The following is a 27,304-nucleotide window of genomic DNA, read 5'->3' as shown; positions in this document are numbered from 1 at the left end:
GTTGAAACTGGATTCTTTCCAGACTTGCAATCAGTTTTACACATGTTAGTGGGTCTTTACATCTGTTTGTATAATGTCCCTCTGTCTGGGCTGCCTGACTGGGTCCCCAATCCGTGCTGGGTCACTGCTATTCTTCCCTGGGAATCAAGCTTCCCTAGGAGTTTGTTAAATCCCATCCCTGGCTAAACTCGCCTCTCCCATCTCCCATCTGCTTTGTGTGTGAGAGGCTCCAGGGTGTGATAGGAAAGGCACTGAAGAGGGAGTGAAAGAAGTGGTGAGGGGCGCTGCCTACTAGCTGAGATGATGTCTTATTTTTGGCGGGGGATGCTCTGAAAGCGGGGAGGCTGAGCTCACTTGGAAAAACTGGAGCTGTGGGGCCCACTCTCAGCAACCGGAACGACGGCCGCCAGCGCCCTTAAGTCTCCCTCCCCATCCGGTCCCCTCCCGCAGACCCCGGGGCCGGCCGAAGGGAGATCAGCTAGTCCCCGCGCAAACTGGCCGAGACTAGCTGTGACCGACGTTGGTAGGGCGTGGGGGGCAGCGACTTAGATGCAGCCCACATCCGCCCCCTCCCAGCCCCAGAAAGGAGGGAGAAACAGCACCTCCCAGCAGGGGTCGCGCCCTAACGCCCCACAGCATCCTTTTCTCTGCTCCGGCGGCTTCCTCGCCTCCCCTAGCGCCCGGCGCCCCACTGCCGCGCGTGCGCACCGCAGGCCGGCGCCATGTTGGGGCGGTTTGAAAGCGAGCGCGGGCGTTGAGCTCTGCTGTGACTGCTGAGGAAGCTGCGCTAAGCCGAGCCTGAGGCGAGGCGGTGTCCGGGTTCGGGAAGCTTTGCGGCGTCTCGCGTTGGGTAACAGGCCTGAGCTTTCGGCGGAGAGCTGTGGAAGTGTGCGGTTTTTTTGGTTTTGTTTTATTTTTATTTTGGGGCCTTAGGGGTGAAGTTAGGCCGGGAAGGACGGTGTCTTTTCGAGGGTTGTCCCATCCTGTGACAGCCGAGAAAAGGCGAAAGGAGAGTGGCGAGGAAAGAGGAGGACACGTCTCCTGAGGGAGGGCGCTTGTGGAGTCTCTGTGGAAGGAGTCACACTGTAGGGGGAGTGCCCCTTGGACGAGGCAGGGTCGCGGTACGCGGCGGAGGGGCCTGACACAGGCGTTTGGGGACCTGAGGCGGCGACGGGAAGGGGCTTGCGCTCTGGGTCTGTCGCTTCGGAACACTTCTCTTTCAGTCCATTGCGGCGCTCGCCCTGGTTGCTGAATAAATGGTTTCGGAGTGAAAAGCACCTCTTTGAAGACCTTGTCTGTGTCTGTGACTGACGGGCGGTGGAACATCAAAGGGAGGGTGTCGCCTGATTGGGGCTGGAAAAGTTGGAATTCAGAGCGCCCGGTAGGGGAAAGATGCGCAGCGCGGGGGGCGGGCGACCTTCGCTGGCCGATCGTGGGTTCCTGGCTTTCTGCTGCTGAGTAAACAAACGTTCCCTTTTCTAACTTAGGAGTCACAGAGCTATTTCCAAGAGTTGTTCTTAATTTCCTGTGCGATATTCCCATTGGCTATTTGACACTGAACGTTCTGTTTTTGAATCAAAGGTAGTTGAAATTTCTTGTCAATAAGTTTAAAATTCTGTTTTTCCGCGTGATGGATTTTCTTTTGGAGATTTGAACTGAAGCCTGTACAGAGGAAATGGTAAGATATATGGGATTTGCATGAGATATATGGGGTTCAAAATAATCCTGTGGCTGAAGTGGGAAGAAGTGGGTGGGTCCATACCCACTTTCGGCCACAATTGGGGTCTGTTCAGTGATTGTTGGAAACAGGATAATGAGTGCATAGGGGTTTATTGAATGATTCTACTTTTGCATACTCTTTTGGGGAAAAGTTGGAAAACTTTTCATAATAAAACTTAAATTGTGCATTTTCTTTTTGTCTGTCCTGTGTGTTGAAATAACTAGTAAATGTTATCATCCACTTACGGATACCAATACAACAGCTTTCTCTTTTACGGTTTTGTAAAATAAAATCAGTAGGTTGTTCGGCATTCAAAGAGGGAAAACGTTTGGTCAGGCTTATCCAAACAAATTTATTTGAGTGAATTTAAACTTCTTTAAATAAAAGGGATACGAAAAAGGTGAAGCTGGCTTAGTTTAGCCATTCGTCGGAGATAATACCAATATTACAGCATTCAGAGGAATCAATGAGACGAAACAACTGTTACCTTATATTCTGCCATTTCCACTGACCACGGTCAGATCTCTTGTAATGGCCGTTGTATGCTCTAACGCTGTGGTAGGATGATGTTTTACTTTGTCTCTTATTTAATTAGAAAACTTTCGATATTTTAAAGCCAAATTTAATAGTTACTAAGATTACAAGTTGTTATAACTTAAATATTTCTAAAATTATAGCCAAAAATTAAACATTATAACATCATATGTTAAGTCCTCAACAATACTTTTTTAGTATAGCAAATCAATTGATTTAATTTTAAAAAGAATGTCATCATGGACTGAATTAGTGCCGGTTCGTTCTGTTATTTCTTAGGTTTTCAAATATACATCCTATTACTGTACTGAGGTGGACAGGGATTCTCTCAATTTTAATAATGGAAAAACAGTAAGAAGAACACGTTGGGTTGACTTTCACATTATTTAAGCTTCCTTTAAAAGAGGTGAGCTGAATCCATTTAACATAAGAATTGAAAATAGGGAGGGTGGTAGCAAAAAACGAAGGTCAGGAAATGGTTATTAACTATTTTAGGAAACGTGCATATTGCTAGCTCATTCCAGAATAAGACCTGCAGTTTGTTTACAGTTAAATGTTGTAAATGTACTAGCATTTATAACATTGAAAGTGAATATTCTCCATTGTTCCTTCTTCTTTTGAATACTTCATTGGATGGCTTTAAAAAAATTATTGAGCACTATTTGCAGCACATGGTGGTAGGCTTATGATTTGAAAAATATTGTGTATAGGGGAATTTTAGGTATTGTGATGTCATAGAATATATCACCATAAGAGAAAAGACTATTCGTAAGTAGTTTTTAGGACTTTTTAAGGAGTGCGTACTCTTTCCTTGGTCTTTTCCGTGTATTTTCTCAGATAATTTTTGTATACATACTTCCAGGCACGTAGTAGGTACTCACAAAATGTTTTCTAAATCATCGATTAAGCAATTCACAATAATAAAGATAACAAAAAATCTACAATTCCAAACAAGAAGTGTCTGTTATAGATAATGGATTTTATTCTTTAAAGAAAATTATGAAAGGTTTACATATTTAATAATTTTGTTTGTATATGGTCACTATTTTAATTGGCACCTTAACATTTTGTTTTGGTATTACAGTTGTTTTTAAGGGAAATGAATAGAAATAATCCACTTTGAAGAAGCCATGGCAAAATCAAAGACAAAACATAGACTTTGTTCTCGGGAATCTTCAGTATCTTCGCTGCTGGCAAGCTGCAGTCTGAGTGGTAGTAATTCCTTTCATTCTGATGGCTCTTATCACTATAAAGATAAGCTGTACAGATCTGCTTCTCAAGCTCTACAGGCTTATATTGATGATTTTGATCTAAGCCAAATGTATCCTGGTGCCAGCACTGGAAAAATTAACATTGATGAGGATTTTACTAATATGTCACAGTTCTGCAACTATATTTACAAACCAAACAATGGTATGCTTTTATTTTTTATGTTTTCTTTATGTTCATATGTTTTGAAGCATTTGAGAGATGTACTGTAGTATTGTAAAGTTTGACATTATTTTTGTTCTTTTTGAGTAAAAATAACTTACAATATTGAGATCTGGGTATTTTTGTAGAATGATTATATAATTCTCTATGTAACAGTAATATTCACAAAATGTTAAGAGTTTGTCCATAATAAAGCTCCCTTGAAGATAAGTTTGGAAAATGCAGTTGTTGATAAGTCATTTACTACTTTACTGAACACTTACAGAATGACCCTAGAATAGAAAAAGTTTGTGTTCAGTTCTTAGGGGTATGTGGTCAATATATTCCAGAAGAAAAGAATGAGAAGAGCTGTTCTCTATGTGTAATCCATGCCATTGCAGGGTTTGTAGGTGAGAAAACAAGTTATTTTTCCACCTAGTTTAATAGCATATTTTTTTCTAAGCTGCGGCCAATATTGAGTGACCAATGTTACTGTGATTGTATTAGTGTATCAAATATGTCTAGATGAAAAATGTTGAAGAAACAGTAAATTTGAGAACACAGGAAAATTCAGGAGCTTGGAGAGAAACATGCAGAAATTAACACAGAATGAAGAATCATGTGAGAAAAAAAGCACATCGTATTTTATCAACCTATACCTTTTTATACTTTTAATCGAAGCTTTAGTGAGGATAAGGGGAAAGCAGCAAAATGACTCTTAAATTCTTAATTCTCATTTACTGTTGGATATTATAAAATATTTGTATGTAATAAACAGAACTGTTCTTTGTTTTTCAGCTTTTGAAAACCTTGATCACAAAAAGCACTCAAACTTCATATCCTGTAGAAGACAGGCTATCAATGACATAGACTCCATGAGCCTAACAACTGATGATCTATTAAGACTCCCAGCAGATGGATCATTTTCTTATACTTATGTTGGACTGAGTCACCGAACGAACAAGAAAAACAAGAAATGCCATGGAAGACTGGGTTCATTGGACGTTGAGAAGAATCCAAATTTTCAAGGACCCTCCACTCCCGTGGGCAAGGATAACTTTGTTACTCCTGTTGTATGCACAAATATAAATGGAAAGCAATGTGGTAGGCTAAAAAATCCAAAACTTATGAATAGGACTAATAATTGCATTTCTGAATCATCTTTGTCTTTTCCCAAGAAATCGTCTTTCAAGGACAGTTCAGAACACAGTCTTGAAAAGAATTATCCAAGATGGCTCACTAGCCAGAAATCTGACCTTAATGTTTCAGGGATAACTAGTATACCTGATTTCAAATACCCAGTCTGGCTCCACAAGCAAGACTTGCTACCTGATGCAAATAGTCAAAGGGTTTGTCAAATATTTAAAGATGATCAGTGTTCCCATAGACACAGTCATCAGGCACAAGGAACTTCTCAGCTTATGAATAAATTAGATTGTTTTGAATATGCTTTTGAACCCTCAAACTTTTCAAATTCCTTGAGTGATGATAAAGAATTAGTTAATGAATACAAATGTGATTTTGAACATAGTCAATGTCAATGTGAGAATCCACTTCTCCCAGGACAATCCACAAAGCCATTCAGTGGTAATACTTTGTTTATAGCTTATAGTTCTTTTTCTTTTTTTTTAAACCAAAAGAAATGCTGTAAAGTTGATGTGATACCTGGGAGCTTTTATGTTTTATTTTCATGTAATACATCTTTTTAAAATGCTTATAATCTTCACATACAGCATTTTGTACCTAGAAAATGTCTTTTCTCCCATTTTTTTCTTTGCTTGAGATGTCACATTGTAACATAATTTGCTGTTATAGATGAATGTACATTCCAAATGATCAGAACTCTTGTTGACTTTGTGAGATCTTGCTATACTTTACATTAATTTTTTTCTTTAAGGATTAATAGCCGTCTTTTACAATTAGGTGACAAAATTGAATTGCTTATCTTGAAGGCCAAGAGAAATCTAGAACAGTGTACTGAAGAATTACCAAAGTCCATGAAAAAGGATGACAGTCCTTGCTCATTAGATAAACTTGAAGCAGAAAGATCATGGGAAAATATTCCTGTTACTTTGTAAGTGAGTGACAATGGAAAAACTGTTTAGTTTTCCAAATGAAAAATGTCATGTGAATATCTGATTTATATTTAAATGGTGATTAGTAATACTGTAATTCCATAGAACAAAGCTTTGTGTTACTTGCTTTAAATTTCATTTTCCCTTTATTACCACAAGATGGTATAATGTTTCATAACCTTAGGTACTTTATATAACATCTGTCTTTGTTACGTGTTCATTTTGTTTCATTATAAAATATTGATAAGCATCTTAATATGAGGGATTAGAACTAGAAACAATTATTTTGCAGAGTAGGGTTATGAAATTCTTGTTATTTTCTTCTGACTTAAAGCTTTTCCTCTGTTCCTCTATATTCTTTCCATATAATGGAGTTATAAATTTCTTTTTTTTTTTTTGAGATGGAGTCTTGCTCTGTCACCCAGGCTGGAATGCAGTGGCACCATCTCGGCTCAGTGCAACCTCCGCTTCCTGGGTTCAAGCCATTCTCCTGCCCTTCTGCCTCAGCGTCCCCAGTAGCTGGGATTACAGGCCTGCACCACCATGCACAGCTAATTTTTGTATTTTTAGTAGAGACAGGGTTTCACCATGTTGGCCAGGCTGGTCTCAAACTCCTGACCTCGTGATCCGCCTGCCTCGGCCTCCCGAAGTACTGGGATTACAGGCTTGAGCCACTGTGCCCGGCTTAGAGTTACAGATTTCTTATCGTTTACATTTTACTTTCCCTTTTAGTTGTTGTTTTCCTTAAATGATGGTACATTTTTTATTATCAGAATAAGCAGAAATGCCTTATTGCTAACCCCATATCATGCCTTAGGCTTTGATAATTTATTAGTCTTTAGTTGTCTAAACTTTCATTCTGTTATAGACAGAGTCTGTTAGTTCCTGGATTCTTTTTTTTATTCTCAGTTGATTGTCTGTTTTTAGAATGTAGGCATTGACTATAATTCCAATTTAGAAGCCTACCTATGCCATTTTCTTGCTGTATGGCCTTGTACAATTTACTTGACTTCTCTAAACTCTAAAGATGGAGAAATAATGTCTGCTTCAGGGTTATTGTGAGGATTAATTTGACTAGAAAATGAATATAAAGTTTCTGACCTAGGATGAGCTCTCTTATAAATTTTAGTAGTGATGATGGTTATCTAGAATATTTTATTTTCTCCTTTTAGCTTCATTTCTCCTTATATATTTCATATATATCACATATATCATATATCATATTTCATATATATGTTGATATGTATATAGATATATATATTGGGTTGATAATGAGTTCATGTAATGCTTAACTTCTCTTATCCTTCTTGTTTCCTAGTTGCTTATTTTATCACTTGTTCTGTGTATTAATAAAGTATAGCTGCAATACTTTGATTTTAATTGGAACCAAAATGGGCAAGCAAGTAGTATCAGAGGTGCTTAAAATTTTTGAATGTACTTAATGTATTTTATAATTTGATAATGTAACTTCTAACTTGTATAGTTAATACTATCAATAGTTTGGCTGAGTACCTCGCATGTAACAATTCAATTTGGAAGACTGAATTTATATTGTGATGGGAATGTTTGTAGATAAAACTAGTGATGAATTGCTGAGAAGGAATAGATCTCAATTTGAGATTGACAAATTATTATCAACCTGTCATCAAAAACAAAATGGAATAGGAGTACTCAAGGTAGTATTTTAAGTGGTAAAGCAAAACCACAATCAGATCATTGCTTTTTTAAAACAGCTATTATGGAAAAGCTCAAATAAATTATGAAAGTAGAATAGCATAATGAACCTCTATGTACTCTTCACCCATCTTCAACAATGTGGTAAATGTTTTTTAATAACAGATGGGGCCGGGCGCGGTGGCTCAAGCCTGTAATCCCAGCACTTTGGGAGGCCGAGACGGGCGGATCACGAGGTCAGGAGATCGAGACCATCCTGGCTAATACAGTGAAACCCCGTCTCTACTAAAAAAATACAAAAAACTAGCCGGGCGTGGTGGCGGGCGCCTGTAGTCCCAGCTACTCGGGAGGCTGAGGCAGGAGAATGGCGGGAACCCGGGAGGCGGAGCTTGCAGTGAGCTGAGATCCGGCCACTGCACTCCAGCCTGGGCAACAGAGCGAGACTCCGTCTCAAAAAAAAAAAAAAAAAAAAAAAAACAGATGGGCAGATCTACAAAGTGTTAGTAAAGAATCAGGGAAAGGACTACCTGATAGGATGAAAGAGCTTGTGAATTAGAAATCAAATAAAGAAGCATGCTTATTAAGAAAAACATCAGGCCGGGCGCGGTGGCTCAAGCCTGTAATCCCAGCACTTTGGGAGGCCGAGACGGGCGGATCAAGAGGTCAGGAGATCGAGACCATCCTGGCTAACACGGTGAAACCCCGTCTCTACTAAAAATACAAAAACTAGCTGGGCGAGGTGGCGGGCGCCTGTAGTCCCAGCTACTCGGGAGGCTGAGGCAGGAGAATGGCGGGAACCCGGGAGGCGGAGCTTGCAGTGAGCTGAGATCCGGCCACTGCACTCCAGTCCGGGAGACAGAGCGAGACTCCGCCTCAAAAAAAAAAAAAAAAAAAAAAAAAAAAGAAAAACATCAGCATTGTGTAAATGTTAAAAAAAGATTCTTAGATATCTGAGTTCTTGAGTTACAAACATACCTTATAGTGATGTAAAAATAAGATAGAAATAAGTTGAATTCATTTTTGTGATTAATAGAATTGGATTCTTGGAACATTCTTATTTTTGCTGGGGATACCCTTTCCTCTACTACCCCGTGAATATCAGGAAAAAAATGGGTATTTATTAAAGGTACTAGGTACATAGAAAATTAATTCAGTTTATGCAATATATCTGTGAGATAGATGGGACTACAAATGTTGAAACTGAAATTCATATAAATTACCTAAAGTCATACAGTGAGTGGGACTGAGATTGCATGCAGGAATGTTAATTTCAGAATTCTTTTTCCAGAATAATCTGTCCTTTATGTTAATACCAGTTATAAAGGGGAAGTCTGTTCTGTTGCCTTCAAGTAGGAGAACATTTAACTGCCATTCTAGTAAAAACTTTTAATAGTTCATGGGGTTGTTGATTATTATCTGGTAATAATGTTTAATTGGAAAAATGTACCGTTTATTTCAAACAAGGTGAACTTGTGGAGCATAGTCTGTAGTTTAGGCCTTGTTTAGCTGAATGCTAATATCTTCAGTTTCTTCATAGTGTTTTCTTAAAACTTGAAAAGAGAAGCAGGGAGATAAGAAGGGGTTGGATTCTATTATCAGTTTAGGGAGAAGATAAGGGAATTACCATACAACATTAATATGGATCATATCCATGATGATTATTTCTTGGTGATTATTTGTATTTAAATGAGAATTCTTAAATTATGTACTGTTTACTTTTTAGAAATTGGGAACGTAATTACTATCTTGCATCCTTTAAATCCTATTTAGCAAATCTCCTATTCCTGTTAACTCTGATGATAGTCCTCAACAAATTTCAAGGGCAAAGAGTGTTACAGGGGTTCTTGAAGACTTTCTAAATAATGATAATCAGGTAGGTGAAATTAAAAGTTTTAAAACTTATTAAAAAATTTATGAATAATATGTAGATACTAATTTTTAAGTTACTTAGATAATTTAAAGTAAAAAAGACTCAAATCTCCTCTCAAATACACATAATTCCTTCCAGAATTATTGATTATATTATTTTTTATAATATTTAAAATTTTTAAATTAACACAATAATCATACATATCTGGGATACATGGTGATGTGATACACCATGAATATATAGTGATCAAATCAGGGTAATTTGCATACCATCATCTCAAATATTTATCATTTCTTTGTGTTGGGAACATTTAAAAATCCTCTCTTTAAGGTATTTGGAAATATGTAATAATTTGTTATTATAGTTAGCTGATACTGCTTTAGAACACTAGGACTTATTTTTTCTATCTAGCTATAATTTTTTTTATCCTTTAAGCAATCTCTCTCTATTCCTTACCTCCCTCCTACCTTTCCCAGTCTCCAGTAACCACTATTCTACTCTTTACTTCTATGAGATCCACTAGTAAGCTTTCCCATATAAATGGGAACTATGATATTTATCTTTCTGCTCCTAGCTCATTTTACCTAACGTAATGTCCTCCAGAGTGATACATTTTGTCACGAATGACAGGATTGCTTTCTTTTTGAAGACTGAACTGTATATATATTATATATATTTTTTTTTTTTTTTTTTTTTTTTGAGACAGAGTCTTGCTCTGTCACCCAGGGTGGAGAAGAGTGGCGCGATCTCGGCTCACTGCAAGCTCCGCCTCCCGGGTTAATGCCTTTCTCCTGCCTCAGCCTCCTGAGTAGTTGGGACTACAGGTGCCCACCACCACACCTGGCTGATTGATTGATTTATTTATTTATTTATTTTGTATTTTTAGTAGAGACGGGGTTTCACCGTGTTAGCCAGGATGGTCTTGATCTCCTGACCTTGTGATCCGCCTGCGTTGGCCTCCCAAAGTGCCGGGTTTACAGGCTTGAGCCGCTGCGCCTGGCCTGGCTGAACAATATTCTGTTGTATATATATGTCGCATTTTCTTTACCCTTCTATCTGTTGATGGATACTTAAGTTGAGTCTATATCTTGACTCTTGTGAATAATGCTGCAGTAATGGATAATACTAATTTATATTCCACAAGTGATTATTTCTTAAAGGTAAGTTGTAATGGGAAATCTTAAACCATAATAATTACCTTCTTTGTCTCTTTCTACAATTGTTGACTTAGTCCGATTTGTCTTATATAAGTAAAGCTACTCCTACTTGCTTTTGGTTACCACTTGTGTGGAATATCTTTTTCCATTCTTTCAATTTAAGTCTATGTGGAGTTTCTTGTAGGCAACATATAGTTGAACAATGTTATTTTTATCCATTCAGGAAGTCCATTTCAAATTTTAACTGGGGAATTCAATTTGTTCATATTCAAGGTTAATATTGATAAGTGAGGACATATTCCTGTCATTTTGTTTACTGTACTCTGGTCATTTTATATGTTCTTTCTTCCTTTTTTCCCCTCATATTATCATTACGATTTGGTAGTTTTCTGTAGTAGTGTTTTATTCTTTTCCCTCTGCTAGTAAGTTTTATATTTCCATGTGTTTTCATGAAGGTGATTATCTTTTTGCTTCCAGATGTAGGATTCCCCTGAGCATTTCTTGTAAGGCAGGTCTAGTAGTGGTGAATTCTGTTGGTTTTGGTTACGTAAGAAAGAGTTTATTTCTCTTTCATTTCTGAAGGAAAGCTTGGCTGGACATAGTATCTTGGCTTGAGATATTTCTTTCAACCCTTTTAATATATCATCCCATCCTCTCCTGGCCTTTAAGGTTTCTGCAGAGATATCCACTGTCAGTCTAATGGGAACTCCCTTACATGTGACTTGATGGTTTTCTCTTGCTGTTTTTAGAATTGCCTTTGCGGTGTAACCATAATGTGCCTCTGGGAGGCTGTTTTTAGCTTAAATCTCCTGGGGCCATTGAGCTTACTGGATTTGGATGTCCATATCTCTTCCTAGATGTGGGAAATTTTCAGCTATGATTTCATTAACTAGGTTTTCTGTGCCTTTTGACTTCTCTTCTCCTTGTGGAATTCCCATGATAAGACATTTGTTCATTTTATAGTACCCTTCAAGTCTTGTAGGCTTTCTTTACTCTTTTTCCTTCTCTGATGGGGTAATTTCAAGTGACTTATCCTCAAGTTCAGAGATTCTTTATCTATTTGATCAAGTCTATTAAGCTATCGTATTTTAAAATTTCATTCATTGAATTCTTCACTGCATATTTTCTGTTTGGTTCTTTTTTATGATTTCTGTTTGTTGACTTTGTTGCTCATATTGTGAATCATTTTCCTAATTTGGTCAAATTATCTCTCTGTGTTTTTGTGTATCATTGATTTTTTTTTTTTTTTTAAAGATTTTGAATTCTTTTCCCACCAATCTGCTGATTTCCTTTTCATTGGAGTCTATTACTAGAGTTATTATATTCCTTTGGTGGTGTCATATTTTCTTGGTTTTTCTTGTATTTGTTTGTTGGTATCTGTGCATCTTTCTGAATTATTTTCTGTGTGTTTTGTTGATGTTTGCTGTGTTTTCTTAGAATAGCTATTTTGAATTCTTAGTTTGCCAGATCATCTGCAGGTCTTTAGGATCAGTCACTTATTTTGTAAAGGTTTTCTGTTTGGATTTGTCTGAGGTTTTCTCATGATTAGAATGAGGTTATGCATTTTTGGCAAGAATGCTAAAGAAGTGATATGCTGTTCTCACTGCATCATCTCAGAGGGCTCCTTATATATTTATATCATTAATATATTGATAATGTAATAATAGTAATATTTAATAAAGATATAATATGTAAAAACTGGTTGTATTAACTTTGAACACTTGGTTAAGGTGATCTTTATCCTTAGTAAAGATACTGATTCTACTAGTAATTATTAAATATCTTAGAAAGAACTTTGAGACTTTGCAGATATCCTGTTTCTCCTCAAACTTCCGTCTACTAATTTTAGTATCCATTTGTGAATCCTATCTTGTTTCTGTATTAACTGAAAACCTTGTATAATGAAAAACTATCTCTTCCTTTATATTTGTTTAGTAAATTATATTATACAGATTCACTAATTTATTTTATTCTTGGTTTAGAGTACAGCATAATTAGTTATGCTGCTGTTGAAATTGTTTCAGGTTAGGCCATTAGGAGTTCCTTCATGTTGGCTCCTGTGTCCTTTTTACATGTCTCCATTCTTTTTTGAGCAGTTCTTTGAGGAGCCATGGTTCTTTGTATTGGAAAATGGCATTTAGAAACTAGGATCTAGGCATTAGTTGTGCTGAGTGCTACTAGGGTGTTGTTCATTCTAAACTATGTCAGCAGGAAGACCTAGGAAACAAGTTTACCAACCCACACATACTCACATATGTACATTTCTTTATCTGTTGATCTGTGTACATATATGTGTATATGTGTGTGTACATATAAACACATATATGTATAAAATCATGAGTTCGTATTGATACCTCTGATTCCAGTCTAATACCACAGTTTGTTTTAGCTTTTCCCATTCCCTATTTGTAACTTTCTCCTCCTATGAGAATCCTTTCATTATCTGCAGTAAGTTTGTTTGTTCAGTCTTATTATACATGCAAAGTAGTTTTAGAATTGCTAACCCATATTCCTGTAATTAACCAACTAACTAGATTACATTATTTGTCTATTGCTTTTTTTTGAGACAGAGTCTCACTCTGTCTCCCAGGCTGGAGCACAGTGGCACAATCTCTGCTCACTCCAGCCTTTGCTCCCAGGTTCGAGCAGTTCTCCTGCCTTAGCCTCCCGAGTAGCTGGAATTACAGGCACCCACCATACCCGCCTAATTTTTATATTTTTAGTAGAGGCAGGGTTTCACCATATTGGCCAGGCTGGTCTTGAACTCCTGACCTCAAGTGATCCACCTGCCTCAACCTCCCAAAGTGTTGGGATTACATGCGTGAGCCACCACGCCCAGCTAAATATTCCTCTTTTCATCTTTAGCCTTATAACATCATATCAAAATACTGTTTTCCAGAGTTACTTAGGTTAATTATTTTCCTCCCAACTCCCTTTGGTGTGGTTGTGCTGTTTATTTATAATACTGTTAGTTGGTTCATTTGTCTTTGTATACGGTTGGTTCTCTGTATGTGTGGGTTCCACATCCGTAGATTCAACCAACTGCAAATTGAAAATTTGGAGAATAATAATAAACATAACAATACAACAGTAAAACATAATTTAAAACACAATGTGCAAGTATTTATGTACTGTTGACGTTGTGTATTATTTATTAAAGGTAATCTAGAGATGATTTAAAGTTTACAGGAATATATGCGTAAGTTATATACAAATACTGTGCCATTTTATAATCAGGGACTTGAACTTCCTTGAACTTTTTTTTTTTTTTTTTTTTTGAGATGGAGTCTCACTCTGCTGCCCAGGCTGGAGTGCAGTGGCACGATTTCGGCTCACTGCAAGCTCTGCCTCCCGGATTCTGGCCATTCTCCTGCCTCAGCCCCCTGAGTAGCTGGGACTACGGGCATCCACCACCACACTTGGCTAATTTTTTTTGTATTTGCAGTAGAGATGGGGTTTCACCATGTTAGCCAGGATGGTCTCAATCTCCTGACCTTGTGATCTGCCCACCTTGGCCTCCCAAAGTGCTGGGATTACAGGCGTGAGCCACCACACCCGGCCTTCCTTGAACTTTTATATTCACACAGAGTCCTGGAAACAGTCTCCCAAAAAACCAGCAATGACTGTATATTGGGTTTTCCTCTTGTTCTGTTTGGTTTAAATACTTTGTTTTTTGAATGTATGAAATGTCACTATGGTTCTAAGAGTCAGAGATATACAGAGATGTACCCAGAGACATTTACTAGCAGGTGTCAATGACAAGTCTCAGAACAAATTGTATTATCCATACAATATTTTTAAAACATTCATTAACAGTGCCACAAACAGTTCATATGTTTTCTAGTTTTCTGTCTTCTTTTGATACTGTGACCACTACTTTGCATGAAAATCACTCAGCTCAGGCATAAATTCCAGAGGCAGCCTTTTGTAACTGTTATGGTTGGCATAAGGCAGCCGAAGTTCTAAAATAAGATAGTGGCTAGATGCAGATCATTTGGAGATTATGCCTCAGATGCTGTCTCCCAAGGTGTAGGAGTATATCCTAACTGGATACTTTTACCCTGTTTTTTTTTTTTTTTTTTAATGTTTTTATATTGTTGTGGTAAAATATACATAACATAGAATTTACCATTTTAATCATTTTTAAGTGTACAGTTCTGTGGCATTAAGTACCTTCACATTGTGTGTAGCTATCACCATTGTCCATCACCAGAACTTTATCTTCTCAAACTGAAACTTTGTACTCATTAAACTCTAACTCCCTATTTCCCCCTCTCCCCAACCCCTGGTAAGTAGCTTTCTACTTTCTGTCCCTATGGACTTGTTACTGTAGGAACCTTGTATAAGAATAATCATTATATATGTATCTTGTTGTGACGGGCTTATTTTGATTAGCATAATGTCTTTAAGGATCATGTATGTTGTAGCATTTGTCAAAATTTCCATTCTTTTTTAGATTGAACAATTTTCCATTGTATGTATGTGCCACATTTTGTTTATTCATTTACCCGTCGTTAGACTCTTGGGTTGCCTCCATCTTTTGGCTATTGTGAATAATTTTGCTGTGAAGATGGGTATACAAATATCTACCCAAGTCCCTGCTTTCACTTCTTTTGGATATATACCTGGGAGGGAAATTGCAAGATCATTCAGTAATTCTATGTTTAATTTCTTGTGGAATTCCTGTACTGTTTTCCACAATGGCTATGGCATTTTACCTTTTCACTGCCTGTTTCTTATATCCTGTTCTATAACTGTGGAAGTGTCTTTAAAATCTTTTTAGCCATACTGCTTACCTTGAGTATCTTATGCTAATCAACAACTTTCTATAGAATTGAAGTTTAAGTAGTACTTACGGTGCACAGTCTATGCTAAAATATATTAAATTACAGACATCTGTAGAGTCCTATTTGCTACTTGGTAGATGGCTATTACGACACAGAAACTCATTTGAAAGATGTAAACTAATAGACTGATAAGACTTTTAAAAAGAAATTTTAAAATATCCCTCACTGATTATCTTAAAAGAATCTTGACAATCTTATGTATCTGAAACACTGCTGCATTCTTTGAACACAAATAAGGTCAGTGGTAATCGAGCTGTGAGTGTTATTTAGGTAGAAGGAATGTGTGGCCCATGAAGAGGTGAAAAGCTAGCATTCTGTTATAAAAACATGTTTTAAAGTGTGCAGAAATACTGTATTTGAAATTTTGATCCTTGATCAGCTGAAAAGAACATACTGGTTTACCTGTCCTCTGAGGACCTTTCATTTCATTTAAAATTTGTGATTTTGAATGTGCTAAATTAATTTGTCATAAATATAAACGTGCACTATTTGTTTTAAAAGAGCAGTGACTAGAAAGGATATCCCAAACTGTTAATCATGATTGTCTCTAAGTAACTTCACCTGGGGCCTCGGAATAGGGAAGTGGTGAGTTACAATTTTGATTTTTTAAAATATCGATGTATATTGTTTGGATTTTTACATTAGTTTTCTATTAGGGGAAATTAATACAAAATAAAACTCTTCTTTCCCTGAGTTTGGATGGTTAACCTTATACTATCATCTGTTTTAACCTTAGAGCTGTACTCTTTCTGGAGGCAAACATCATGGTCCTGTTGAAGCCCTGAAACAAATGTTATTTAACCTTCAAGCAGTACAAGAACGTTTTAATCAAAATAAGACCACAGAGCCAAAAGAAGAGATTAAACAAGTAAGCACAAACATGATTTATGAATTGAGATTTGTGAATTTGTATAAAGATTTTTTTCTACATTTTTTAATAGACCTACTTATAGTTTCATGGTAGTAAGCATGCCACATACACATGTTGTAAGTGGCAGTAGTAGTCTTTTTTGTTGGGAAGTAATGTACTCAACATTTAATTCTGTTTGATTTCTGTAGGTATTTATCTCTAAACAGATTGTTCTATTTAACTTATGGTTATAAATCCAACATCTTATTTAGTTATGATGATGTTACAACTATAGTATCAAAGGGTTTTAAGAGTTGTTTTGTAATACTCTACAAAATTAATCTATATGGCCCGTCTTCTGGTAGTTATATTCGGGGAGGCCTAGAAAACTTTTTCAACATTAGATTCCTCCACACACCTTTGTCATTTGGAATTTAATTTTGTTACTGTGTGTTTATTGGCTGTTATGAATACAGTCATATCAAGTTTTATTTTAAAGCCATTTTATTTTTTCAATTTGTGTATTTCCCGGGAATTTGAAAATCTGTTTCTGTTTTGGACTGCCATTCTACATGATGAATTTTTTCCCACAAAAGTATAGTGTTTAAGAACATAGAGTTTCTGTTTTCCCAGATATGATAGTGAATTCTAATTCTGTCACTTACTAGCAAGTGCAATATTTGTGCAAATCATTTAACCTCTTTAGTTTCAGTTTCCTATTTAAAAAATTATTGATTTTTAATTGACTATATATATATTTTGGGTGTACAACATGATGTTTTGAAACATCATGGAATGGCTAGGGGAGCTAATTACCTCACGTACTTTTTGTGGAGAACAGGTAAAATCTGCTCCATTAGTAATTTTCAAGTATACGATATGTTGTTTATAATTTTAGTCACCATGTTGTAGAATAGATCTCTTGACCTTATTCTTCTCACCTAACTGACATGTTGTATCCTTTGACAAACATCTCTGCAACTCCCCTGTCCCCACACCCAGATTCTACCTAGAAGTGAGATTATTATTTAGTGTCTGTCTTTCTGTGCTGGCCTTATTTTATTGATCAATTTCCTTTTCTGTGCAGTGAGGATGTTAAGAAGATATATATATATATATATATATATATATAGCTTGTTGAGACAAACTATATAAAGTACTTAGTATAGTGCTTGGTACATGGTAAATACTCAATAAATGATGGCTGTTTTTATTGTCATTGTTTTATTGTTATTCAGTAGATATATGAAATTCAGTTTTCATTACAAATGAGTGGATCAGCTTTTGAGAACCTTCATAGTCTGCTCATTTGAGTTGTATTTCTTAATTTCTGTCCTTACATTCTAATAATCATAACGTTAATATGTAATCTATCCTTCTTTCCCCTCTAGTTTTAAACATTGAGATACAAGCCTGTTCAGTAAAGTCATAATTTTAAGCCAAGACTTGATTTTTAATGGACATATGTGTAGAAGTATACTTTAGGACAGTTGAAAAATGGCTGTTAGTTGGAGTGTTTTTACAATAAATGGAAAATAAAAATATTTAATGTTCTTTTGAAAATTATTAGAATTCTTTGGAAATGTAGAAAATATTTTTTAATGTTTTAATCACATTGTAAATACCATTTAATTTTATAGTTATATAATATTTTTAATATTTTTTAATATTTGGTGTTTTTAATATTAGGTTTCAGAAGATGATTTCTCTAAATTACAGTTGAAGGAAAGTATGATTCCTATTACCAGGTCGCTTCAGAAGTAAGTATTCTTTACTAATATGGATGCGAATCCATCTTAGCCATTCCTCTGACTCAAATCAAAGTTACAGGGTAGAAATAAGTAGTTTTAAGAGTAGCACTACTAGGCATATTTAAGCTTCTTGGAGCACACTGTTTAATTACACTAAAAAACATTGTTTTCTTTTAAACTTGTGCTTTTTCCTATTCAAAATATCCTAAGGACCTAATGAGGATAGCTTTAGACCTCTAAAATATAATGGATATGAATGACTCATTTTTGAGTAGTAATAGCAACAATTTATGATAGTATTTTTGTGAGTATCCTATAACAGGAACTTGTATGAAATGTGTTTTCATATATTCTCTCTAGAATAAATTTAATAGTAAATGGATCATTATTTGGAACGTCACTACAGAAATCTAAAGTAGATATAATGACCTGGATATAAAGATAGGTCTAATTTTCTTAGTTACATTGTCTTAAATAATAAAATGGAGAAAAATACAAGTTGTTTTTATAGTCATAATATTGACAGAAGAGAAGGGTATTTATTTTGGAGTTTGTGTGTGACTATAAAGTGTCCTCAGAAGATGGAATACTGAGCTTAGGAAATACTGAGATTAAAAGTTTCTACTCTAATCACACCATTTCACGTGGCTACCTTTTATACTTTGAGAATTTGCTTAGGCTTCTGTGATCTAAGGAAATGGTGGAAAAATAAAAACACTAGACATGTAAACTTATGAATCTAATTGTCACAAATGTGTATATAGTTTTCATAGTTAAAATATATCATGTAAGATAATTTTTTATCTCTACTTAATTTATTATCTTTAGGGTATAAATAATGCACCTTTGTTTGTAGCTTGCCATAGTACTGGGGTATAATGTTCCATACCTAATAGAATTCAGTGAATAATGATAGTGGTAGCTAACATTGAATGTTGACCAAACGTCAGTATTCTAAGTGCTATTGAATATAATTCATGTGATCTTCACAACCTTATGCGATAAGTACTATTATTATTTTCATAATACAGATCAGAGAATAGGCATGGAGCAGTAAAGTAACTTGTCCAGTGTTGCATAGCTAGTAAGAGGAAGAAGGGTGATTCAGACCAGGTAGTCTGATTTGAAAGTCTGTATTTTTAACACTCCTCTTATTAATGATAGTGATGATTATTAATTGAGAGACTAAGTACAGGGCCTCAGTTGATCATGTAATATGAAGACTTCATTCTGCTTTAAAATTTGAGGTGAATGACCGTAAGTTTTCCATTGCTCTTTAAAGCATTGATACTGAACTTATCACAGACCTAAATGTGTTTTCTGAGGTAATGTCCATATCCTAGATGTTTTTTCTGGTGAAAACAAACACTAGATTGCAAGTCATTAAATCACCACAAAAATCAATACTGATCTATAAGTGCTTTTACCATTTGCTAGAATTTTTTTAATAGTAACTTTTTTTCTATTATAAGCAATCAAGTCTTACCTGTATATGGAGTTTCATTTTTAGAGAGAGTAAGTTTTATGTTTTGTTACATGGCCTTTAGTTATTAATTCTGTTGTATTAATTGGAACAGTCTTAATTTGTCTTTACATTCAGAAGTATTGTCAGTAAGATGTTTGTACTGTAATGAAGTAAGCTTACATTTACAAAAGTTATTTTCAGTCTGTAGATTAACTGTTTTAAGGACAATTTAAATTTAATTCCTTCTCAGAATTCCTTTTTCTGGCTGCAGAATATTCTGGTTAGGTATATGGTCATCTTTTCATACTTCATATATTTCAAATGTATTTCAGAATTTCTAAAATATTTCCAAAATCTTTCAAAAGTTACTGATTATACTTTGTAGGCTTTATTGGCCTTTCCTAAGGTAAAAGTCCTATTATGGCTCTTTACATTCCTTGAATAACTGTTTTTGTTTTTAATAATTTGGGTGGCTTCATAGGTGGGAATTGAACAATGAGATCACTTGGACACAGGAAGGGGAACATCACACACTGGGGCCTGTTGTGGGGAGGGGGGAGGGGGGAGGGGGGAGGGACAGCATTAGGAGATATACCTAATGTAAATGACGAGTTAATGGGTGCAGCACACCAACATGGCACATGTATACATATGTAACAAACCTGCACGTTGTGCACATGTACCCTAGAACTTAAAGTATAATAATAATAAAATAATAATAATAATTTGGGTGGCTAACCAGTTTTAAGATATCTTTCATTACCCATAGGGAACTGTAAGCTAGTAGTCTGGCCTTTGTTTAGTCCCTTAAGTACTCAGTTTTCTTATATTCTTCAAGTGGAAATATGTGCTCTCTAGGAAGACTCATTGGAGCTGGGATTACAGGTGCATGCCACCACGCCCGGCTAATTTTTGTATTTTTAGTAGAGGCGGGGTTTCGCCATGTTGGCCAGGCTGGTCTTGAACTCCTGACCTAGGGTGATCCACCCACCTCGGCCTCCCAAAGTGCTGAGATTACAGTGCTGGCCACCACCTCCAGCTGAATGTTTTAAAATTTTAGTTATTTTGCCTCTGATTGGTTAGTAGCTTTGGGTGAATTATTGTCACTTAGTCAATGAAGGTGGGAATCTCAGAAATTAACTGAAGTTGCCAAAAAAGGTGGGAGAATTAAGAGTCTTCTTATTACATTTGAGTAAAAGTGTCTAAGAAGTATAGAGTACAGGGAAATAGATATACATGCAGTAATTAATGCTACTAGTTTCCTTCCATCTCCTTGTCCTGGATAAAGTGGAAGATGCAGTTTATTATACATTTATTGAATAACTTCTATGTGTTAGAGACTATAGAATAGAGTATTGTAGTCATTACCTTTCTGCTCACCATAAGTGGAAATTCCTGACATTGGAGGTTATTACACAGCTTATGTTTTTTTTCTTGTTTACATTTAATTGTGGTTTTTTTTTTTTTAGATGGAGTTTCGCTTTTGTTGCCCAGGCTGGAGCTGGAGTGCAGTGGCACGATCTTGGCTCACTGCAGTCTCTACCTCCTGAGTTCAAGCGATTCTCCTGCGTCAGCCTCCTGAGTAGCTGGGATTACAGATGCCTGCCACCACGCCTGGCTAATTGTCTTTTGTATTTTTAATAGAGATGGGGTTTCACCATGTTGGCCAGGTTGGTCTTGAACTCCTGACCTCAGGTGATCTGTCAATCCCAGTCTCCCAAAGTGCATGGATTACAGATGTGAGCCACTGCTTCTGGCCCTTCCTGCACATCTTAATTACTATATTGTCACTCTGTTTTTCCTTAATATCTTTCGTATTTATGAAAGATCTGAAATATGACTAATTAACTGACGTTTTCTGAGTGGTCCTCCAGGAACTGAAAGATAGGGGAGAGAAAAACTGAAAAAATATAATTAGAGAAGGCTTGGAAAGTTAAGGGCCTCTTTTCTTGGTTTGAGGAATGATTGAGTTTTCTCCACTGAGACCTGCAATACAGTATTGGCATTATTTTAGAGAAAAATCTAGGTTGTTGGTAAAACACCATATTATATAGACTTGCTGGAGTAGTTAGCAGCTTCTCCTACACTCAATAAAAGTGAGTTTTGTTTAGATCTGTAACTAATCCTTAAATGCTATTTAAAAAATAGCTATCTTGAACATAAATGTTAAAAATAATTTCTGTATTTTACTTCTTAACTAATACACAGGATACCAAAAGCAAAGGTGTCATTTCACAGAGCTGTAGTGAAAATTACTTGAAAAAAGTGTATTTGTTAAGTGTGGTACAACTGATATCTATTGTTTCTTGTTAGGGCACTTGGCAGACTATCTTAAAAAAAGTTAATGTCAAAAAATATAATTGTTAAAGTGAATGTTTATAGAACTTTAAATTATTTTAACCTTCAGTTATTCACATCTCAAGGTTTTATAAGGAATAAGTCTCAACGTTTATATAAATTTACTTCTCATACCAATTTTGAAGTTAATAATCAACTTTATTTTATTTTATTTTATTTTTTTGCTGTCTGCATTGGCTATTCAGTTCCTAATAATTGGTTTGTAATGTGTTTTATACTTTTTAATGAAGGGCTTTGCACCATTTATCTCGCCTGAGAGACCTGGTTGATGATACCAATGGAGAACAGTCACCGAAAATGTGAAGAGGAAAATGAAACTGTCACCACAATAATCACCACAGAACAAATAGTCATTTTTTCTGTTACTTAAACTGACAAAGTAAATATAAGCCATATATTATTTTTTGATTGGTTCAAGGATTATGTATTTCTAAAACACTAAACTTGAAAATACCCATAGGTTTTAGGACCTGTCTTCATTTTGTGCCAACATACTAGAATGTGAACTGCAAGGACCCACAATATATCCTAAAGTCTTACTTTCATCTTCTCACCAGCAAATGTCGAATATTTAAAGATGGATGACTTCTGTTCTTGAAGCCTACCTGGATTTAACCTTCTTCAGCATCCTCAACATTTTATTATCTGGTTCAGGATCATTAAGAAACTTACTGGTTTTTATCCAAAATCTTTTATGTGAAATAGACTTTTTTTTAGATATAGTTAGCATCACTTAAACAGCTTAAAGGAATATCAAAATTGTTATTGTGTATCTCATCTATGCAGAAGTCTGTTACTTTGAAATTTTCATAAATTTAATATTTAAGATACATTGTATTTGAAAATTGCATTAATAGTGGAGTGATACAGTGTTAAAAGGAATGTTGTATTGTGACATTCAAGAGAACCTCATTTAATTAGTACTTTGATTCTGTGTAAGATAATCTTGATAATACTTGACAGTTTCCAAACCTTTTTTTGGAGGGATATTTAAGAATTTAATATTTCAATATTAGGTTGTTTCCCAGATTTTAATTTTGGGTTTAGCTCAAACTGGTGAAAACTATGACTCAATGGCCAATTGCTTTATGAAATTTGATAACTAAAACTTAAAATGAATATGGAAAATCAGAAAGCAACTGTGTATTTTAGAGCAATTTTGTTAGAGTTGTATTTTCTTTAACACAATCTCTAGTCTTAAGTTTGTCTCTAGCTGGAACCGAACAAAGCTCTGTAATTTTTACCAAGCACTTATTATTGATACTTCTTATAAGTAGTAAGCATCTTTATTACATAACTGAGAATTAAGTCATAAAACGTAACTAATACAGCACATTACAGCCTGATGAAATTAAAGAATGTGTATATGTAACTACCACAGATTAACACTTCACCCAAATGATAGCGTTTTTCCTCAGTAGATTTATTGTCAAATAGGAATTTCTAAGCACATTGAGTCAAAGCATTTTTTCCACGTTAATAAAGCATCATTTAACATCTTTGTTAGAGGTGACACGTCAAACACTACAGTGAGCTCTGTGGGTTTTTGTTTTTTGTTTTTTGGTTTTTTTTTGGCCAGTGAGTTTTTTACCATGCTGCTCTGACCAGTTTGAGAGGCAATCACCAATAGATTTGTTTTCTTTATTCTGTGGAGATGTTTTTGCCACTGACACTGTTTTCTGATTATAGTCTGCTTCATAGAAAATAGCCTGCATAAACAAGGAATTACTTTAAAATTAAAGTATGCCTGACTATTAAAAATGCAGAGTTTAGGTGAGTAAACATCAGGTAGGTCTGGGTGGGTCATGTTCTAGGCCTAGAAAAATCCACTATTGGACAAGTTCTAGAGAAGGCAAGGAGATAAAGGCATCAGGTGGTAACTTCTAATTGAATATTATATGTTGATCATACATAATATATATTATGCCTGGAAATTGTAATGACTGAAAAGCACCTATTTGGTTAGTGCTCCTATTCATGAGAATATATCTCCAATACTAAATGAGATAAGCCTGTTCTAAAATCTTATAGCCAGTATTTTAAGAAACTTGATTATACTTAACCAAAGGAACATTGTTTTCTTTTGTTTTAAATATGGAGAGGTTTAATCCTTTACCTAACAAAGGAATTAATTTTAGCAAAATGATTCATTCCAACCTTCTTATAAGAAATATCTAGGAGTCAACTAAGAAAAATAATGAATCTAAGTGATAAACATTCAAGAAATACTCTAAGTAAGAGATTTAATTACAATTTTAATATCTCGGGGTTCTTTTTAGGTTTCCAGGAGAAAAGAGCAGGATAACAGTGTGGAGACTGCTAAGTTGAGAATTTAAAAGAAATGAGAACATAAAATTTTTAAAATTGCATTGTGAATGTAAAATTTTTATCTTTTGCTCTCACTCTTTTAGACGTATTGAGAAAATGTTAAATAGAAAAAAGTAAGAAATTTTAATAAGATGTTTCAGATCTTTGAGTATGAAAAATATAACAAAAAAGCGTAATTTCAAAAGACTATTTGAGATCAAGGGACAATGGTGCGACCAATATGAAGGGTCAAGACTGAAATGTATTGTCTTTACTATCAAGAACTCTACTTTCAGTTTTTTCTCAGACAGTTAATTTCAGCTTCATAGAGTTTTCTGACCAAATTAAAAAACACTGTTTTCTTAGGTTTGTTTTGGGTATATGTCATTATAGTTATGTTATTTCTTGTTGAAATTTATAATTGTGGGTTTTTTTAAATTGTTTTAGTATTTAATGGTGTATAATGTATTATTAAATTGTATGTAGTTATATCAAAATGTTGCCTGAAGATAAGTCATGAAAAGGTCCCATGTTTATTTCTATGTTATAGATACATGGAATTGATCTTGTAGATTTGAATTTTTGTTTCATTTTTTTCTGTTCCACCCTTCGCTCTCTATATCTCAGAACATTTTTGGTAGAAGTGCTATCTAGAAGTGAACTTGTCAAAAGGCAAGTAGCATGAAAGGAGACAGAAGAAGCAAAAGGCCAATACAGTGCATAATTTCGGAGCACTTGAAGTTTCTTCAAATGTACAAGACTGTGTGTCTTCCTATTAGATGTATAAATTGGATATTTCATCCCTAATTAAATGTTCTGTTGGATTGCAGTGCCTATCATACAGCGATTAGAGTAAATTGAAGCCTAATCCTGAACACATTGTAGAGCATATTGTTAGATATTTTCCTGTGATATTTTAAGTTATTATTTTCCCATTTTCTTTTTCTTTTTTTCTTTGTAATCATATGTCCCTAAGATTGTTTTCCTTTTTTGGACCAAAAAAAAAAAAAACCACAAAAACTTAGCTTTTTATCCTCCCAGTGTATTCTGCATTGTCCTTACCCTAGATCAGCCCCTTCTGTGTAACAGTTTTTCTCACAATGTAGCAACTTTTATCCACCCTTCAGTACCTTCACTGGGACTAGTTCATTCATTTTCAAATAGCTATTTCAACCTTTAACCTCTCCTTTGTCTTTTACACAGAAGCCAGAGTGACTGGTCTTGGCAAGACTCTGTTGTGTATCACCACTGTAACCTTACTGATTTGTTTCAGCAAATTTGCTGTAGTTCAATTGCTTTACTCAGATTCCCCCAAACTTTATATGTGTGTTCTCGCCTTTGTGTATATTATTTCTCATGCATGAAATACTCAGTTTTTATTCTTTTATCTAAAGCTTACTCTACATTTCTTTAAAGCTCTGGCCAAGTATTTTATTTTGTCCCTAAACATTCTAACTATCCACCAAACTGTGGTAAGTTGGCTTTTCTTTTTCCTTCCCCTGTCATTTATTTAGCTGTTATATTTCATTTTAATATTTTGGATGGCGCCTCTTATACTGTGTTGTATTCCTAGACAAGGAAATGTATATCAAAATATGTTAGATGATTGATTGTTTTATCTCCTCGATGATAGAACCTTTTATACTGCTTTACAGAATCAAGAAAAAGTAAAGTATATTTTACATAGTGGTTTTAAGTATTGACTGATATTTTAAACCTGGTTTCCTGTATAAAGTTATAAGTTCAAGATAAAGAGACTACATTCTTTACTTATTTGAGGTTCTGGAAATCCTTTATTTCTTTTTTTAAAACATTTTGATAACTTTTTTAAAAATTTAAACCTTTTTAAGAGCAATTTCAGGCTCACAGCAAAATGAAGAGGAAAATAATCTGCACAGAGATTTCCCATATACCTCCTGCTCCTGCATATGCACGACCTCCCCTTTTCATTGTCTGCAACCAGAGTGTTGAACAATTGGTAAACCCACACTGAATCATCATAATCACCGAGAGTCCATAGTTCACGTCAGGGTTCACTCTTGATGTTGTACATTCTGTGAGTTTGGACAGATGTATAATAAACTGTGTCTCCACCCCAGTGTGCAATCCTCTCAGTGTACAGGCCAGTTGGATTCTGGGGACCCCTTCCCACCTGGCTGTCTCATTCCCCTCTAAAGTACATCTAACTGCCGTTAGAAGGATAAGGATAAGGACGAAGACCCATCTTAACTGCTTCCTGCTGACAGGGGGTGCTGTTTTGGGAAAATGGCAGTCAGAGATTCCTCATAGGCCTGTCTTAGGGTTCCCAGCAGAAGAGGCCATCATCGGAGGCTCTGGTTGCATGGCCATTTGGAGTTTGATGGTCTAAAGGCAAGAACAGACAAGCCGGGTTATTAAAAAATATGTGTCAAAACGAAACAAAGGGAGAGTTAAGGACAGCTCAAAGATCCCAAGGCCTTTTACCAGTTTGCACAGGGATAGAGAGGTCAAAAGCCTGACATAATAAACACTTTTAGGTTTTTACCAGCATGTTGGGCTTCTGGATTCCCTTCCCCTGAGCCCAGTCCTAAGCCAAACAGTTTAAGGTTTGGGAAATTAACTTTTCCCACTGTGAAGGGTGCATCTGAGGGGAGTGTCTTGTAGTTTGGAGACACAATTACCCATCTGTGAAGAGAGGACAAAGGAGGGAAAAAGAAAAAGGCTCTTTTCAAAGGAGTCCTAGGAGTTCAGGATGCATTTGAAAGGGGTACAAACTGAAGAAGAAAGACCATCCATCTACAAAGAGGGGAGCAGGCATCCCTACTTCTCTTTTTAGCAGATACCCAGGGTACGTGAGAGAGAAGGAAGAGCATTCTCTTCTTTCGTCCTTGTATCCCTGAGTCCCGGCAACCTTGGAAGGTACCGCCATGGATGTTAAAGCGGCTTTCACTCATGTTAACAGGGTACCTAGGAGGTGGGAATTATCCACTCTTCCCACGTATGTTCTGTTTCCCCTGCTGTCCATAGCCTTGAATTCCTGAGACCTCATGCCATGGATACTAGCATGGCCTTTATCTATGAAATGGGAAGCGTGGCTTAATTGACAGCAATCAGCCACGTTCACCTGTGTTGTTCCTTTTCTGTTATCATTTGCCTCTGGATCCCTCAGATCCAGTTTTCCTTCCTAGGGCTTTGACCTGAAGCTTGGAATTGAGTTTGGGACAGAAATATGTCTCGGGGATGTGCGTGGACTTCTTAAAAGCCAAATGCTAAGGTGAAGCTGTGGAGTTGAGTCCTCCTCCAACAA

The 27,304-nt window shown here is 35.8% G+C and overlaps 2 protein-coding genes across 9 annotated transcripts in view; one reads left to right on the top strand and one right to left on the bottom strand.

Annotated features, from left to right (window-relative positions):
• The window catches only part of STARD6 (StAR related lipid transfer domain containing 6), a 44,934-nt gene extending 43,371 nt beyond the window's left edge, over positions 1-1,563 (bottom strand). For 4 of the 6 annotated variants that reach the window (XR_004429142.1, XR_004429143.1, XR_004429144.1 and 1 more), the window contains exon 1: positions 603-1,563. Coding sequence is in view for 1 of the 6 variants with exons in the window: in XM_033177683.1 (XP_033033574.1) it covers positions 603-1,542 (940 nt within the window). In the remaining 5 variants the exon portion in view is untranslated. The remainder of the gene's footprint in view (positions 1-602) is intronic. The other 2 variants (XM_033177684.1, XM_033177685.1) reach the window with 1 other exon arrangement.
• CUNH18orf54 (chromosome unknown C18orf54 homolog) lies at positions 720-25,791 on the top strand. Of its 3 annotated transcripts, XM_033177681.1 has the most exons (9): positions 1,573-1,678; positions 2,534-2,660; positions 3,339-3,667; positions 4,463-5,251; positions 5,588-5,738; positions 9,184-9,286; positions 16,024-16,155; positions 17,827-17,897; positions 21,942-25,791. In XM_033177681.1, exons 3-9 carry the CDS (start codon positions 3,385-3,387, stop codon positions 22,012-22,014), a joined length of 1,602 nt encoding a protein of 533 aa, XP_033033572.1. In that variant the 5' UTR covers positions 1,573-1,678; positions 2,534-2,660; positions 3,339-3,384; the 3' UTR covers positions 22,015-25,791. The 3 variants fall into 3 exon arrangements, with proteins under 3 accessions (XP_033033573.1, XP_033033571.1, XP_033033572.1); XM_033177682.1 differs by lacking the exon at positions 2,534-2,660 and having other exon boundaries at positions 720-1,678; positions 4,463-4,768; XM_033177680.1 differs by lacking the exon at positions 2,534-2,660 and having other exon boundaries at positions 720-1,678.
• Positions 25,792-27,304: the final 1,513 nt, after the last annotated feature.

Source organism: Trachypithecus francoisi, unplaced genomic scaffold, assembly GCF_009764315.1.
Source record: "Trachypithecus francoisi isolate TF-2019V2 unplaced genomic scaffold, Tfra_2.0 Lachesis_group19, whole genome shotgun sequence".
NCBI classification, from domain to species: domain Eukaryota; kingdom Metazoa; phylum Chordata; class Mammalia; order Primates; family Cercopithecidae; genus Trachypithecus; species Trachypithecus francoisi.
Note: the sequence above shows the minus strand (reverse complement) of the source record. Positions and strands in the feature narration are given on the sequence as shown.

What these genes read in the sequence shown, in the direction of transcription:
- CUNH18orf54 (XM_033177680.1), top strand. Translation starts at nt 3,385, where the DNA reads ATGGCAAAATCAAAGACAAAACATAGACTTTGTTCTCGGGAATCTTCA. An exon ending in TATTTACAAACCAAACAATG is followed by an intron (nt 3,668 to 4,462) that starts GTATGCTTTTAT and finishes TTTGTTTTTCAG; the next exon opens with CTTTTGAAAACCTTGATCAC. An exon ending in TTCTAAATAATGATAATCAG is followed by an intron (nt 9,287 to 16,023) that starts GTAGGTGAAATT and finishes TTTTAACCTTAG; the next exon opens with AGCTGTACTCTTTCTGGAGG.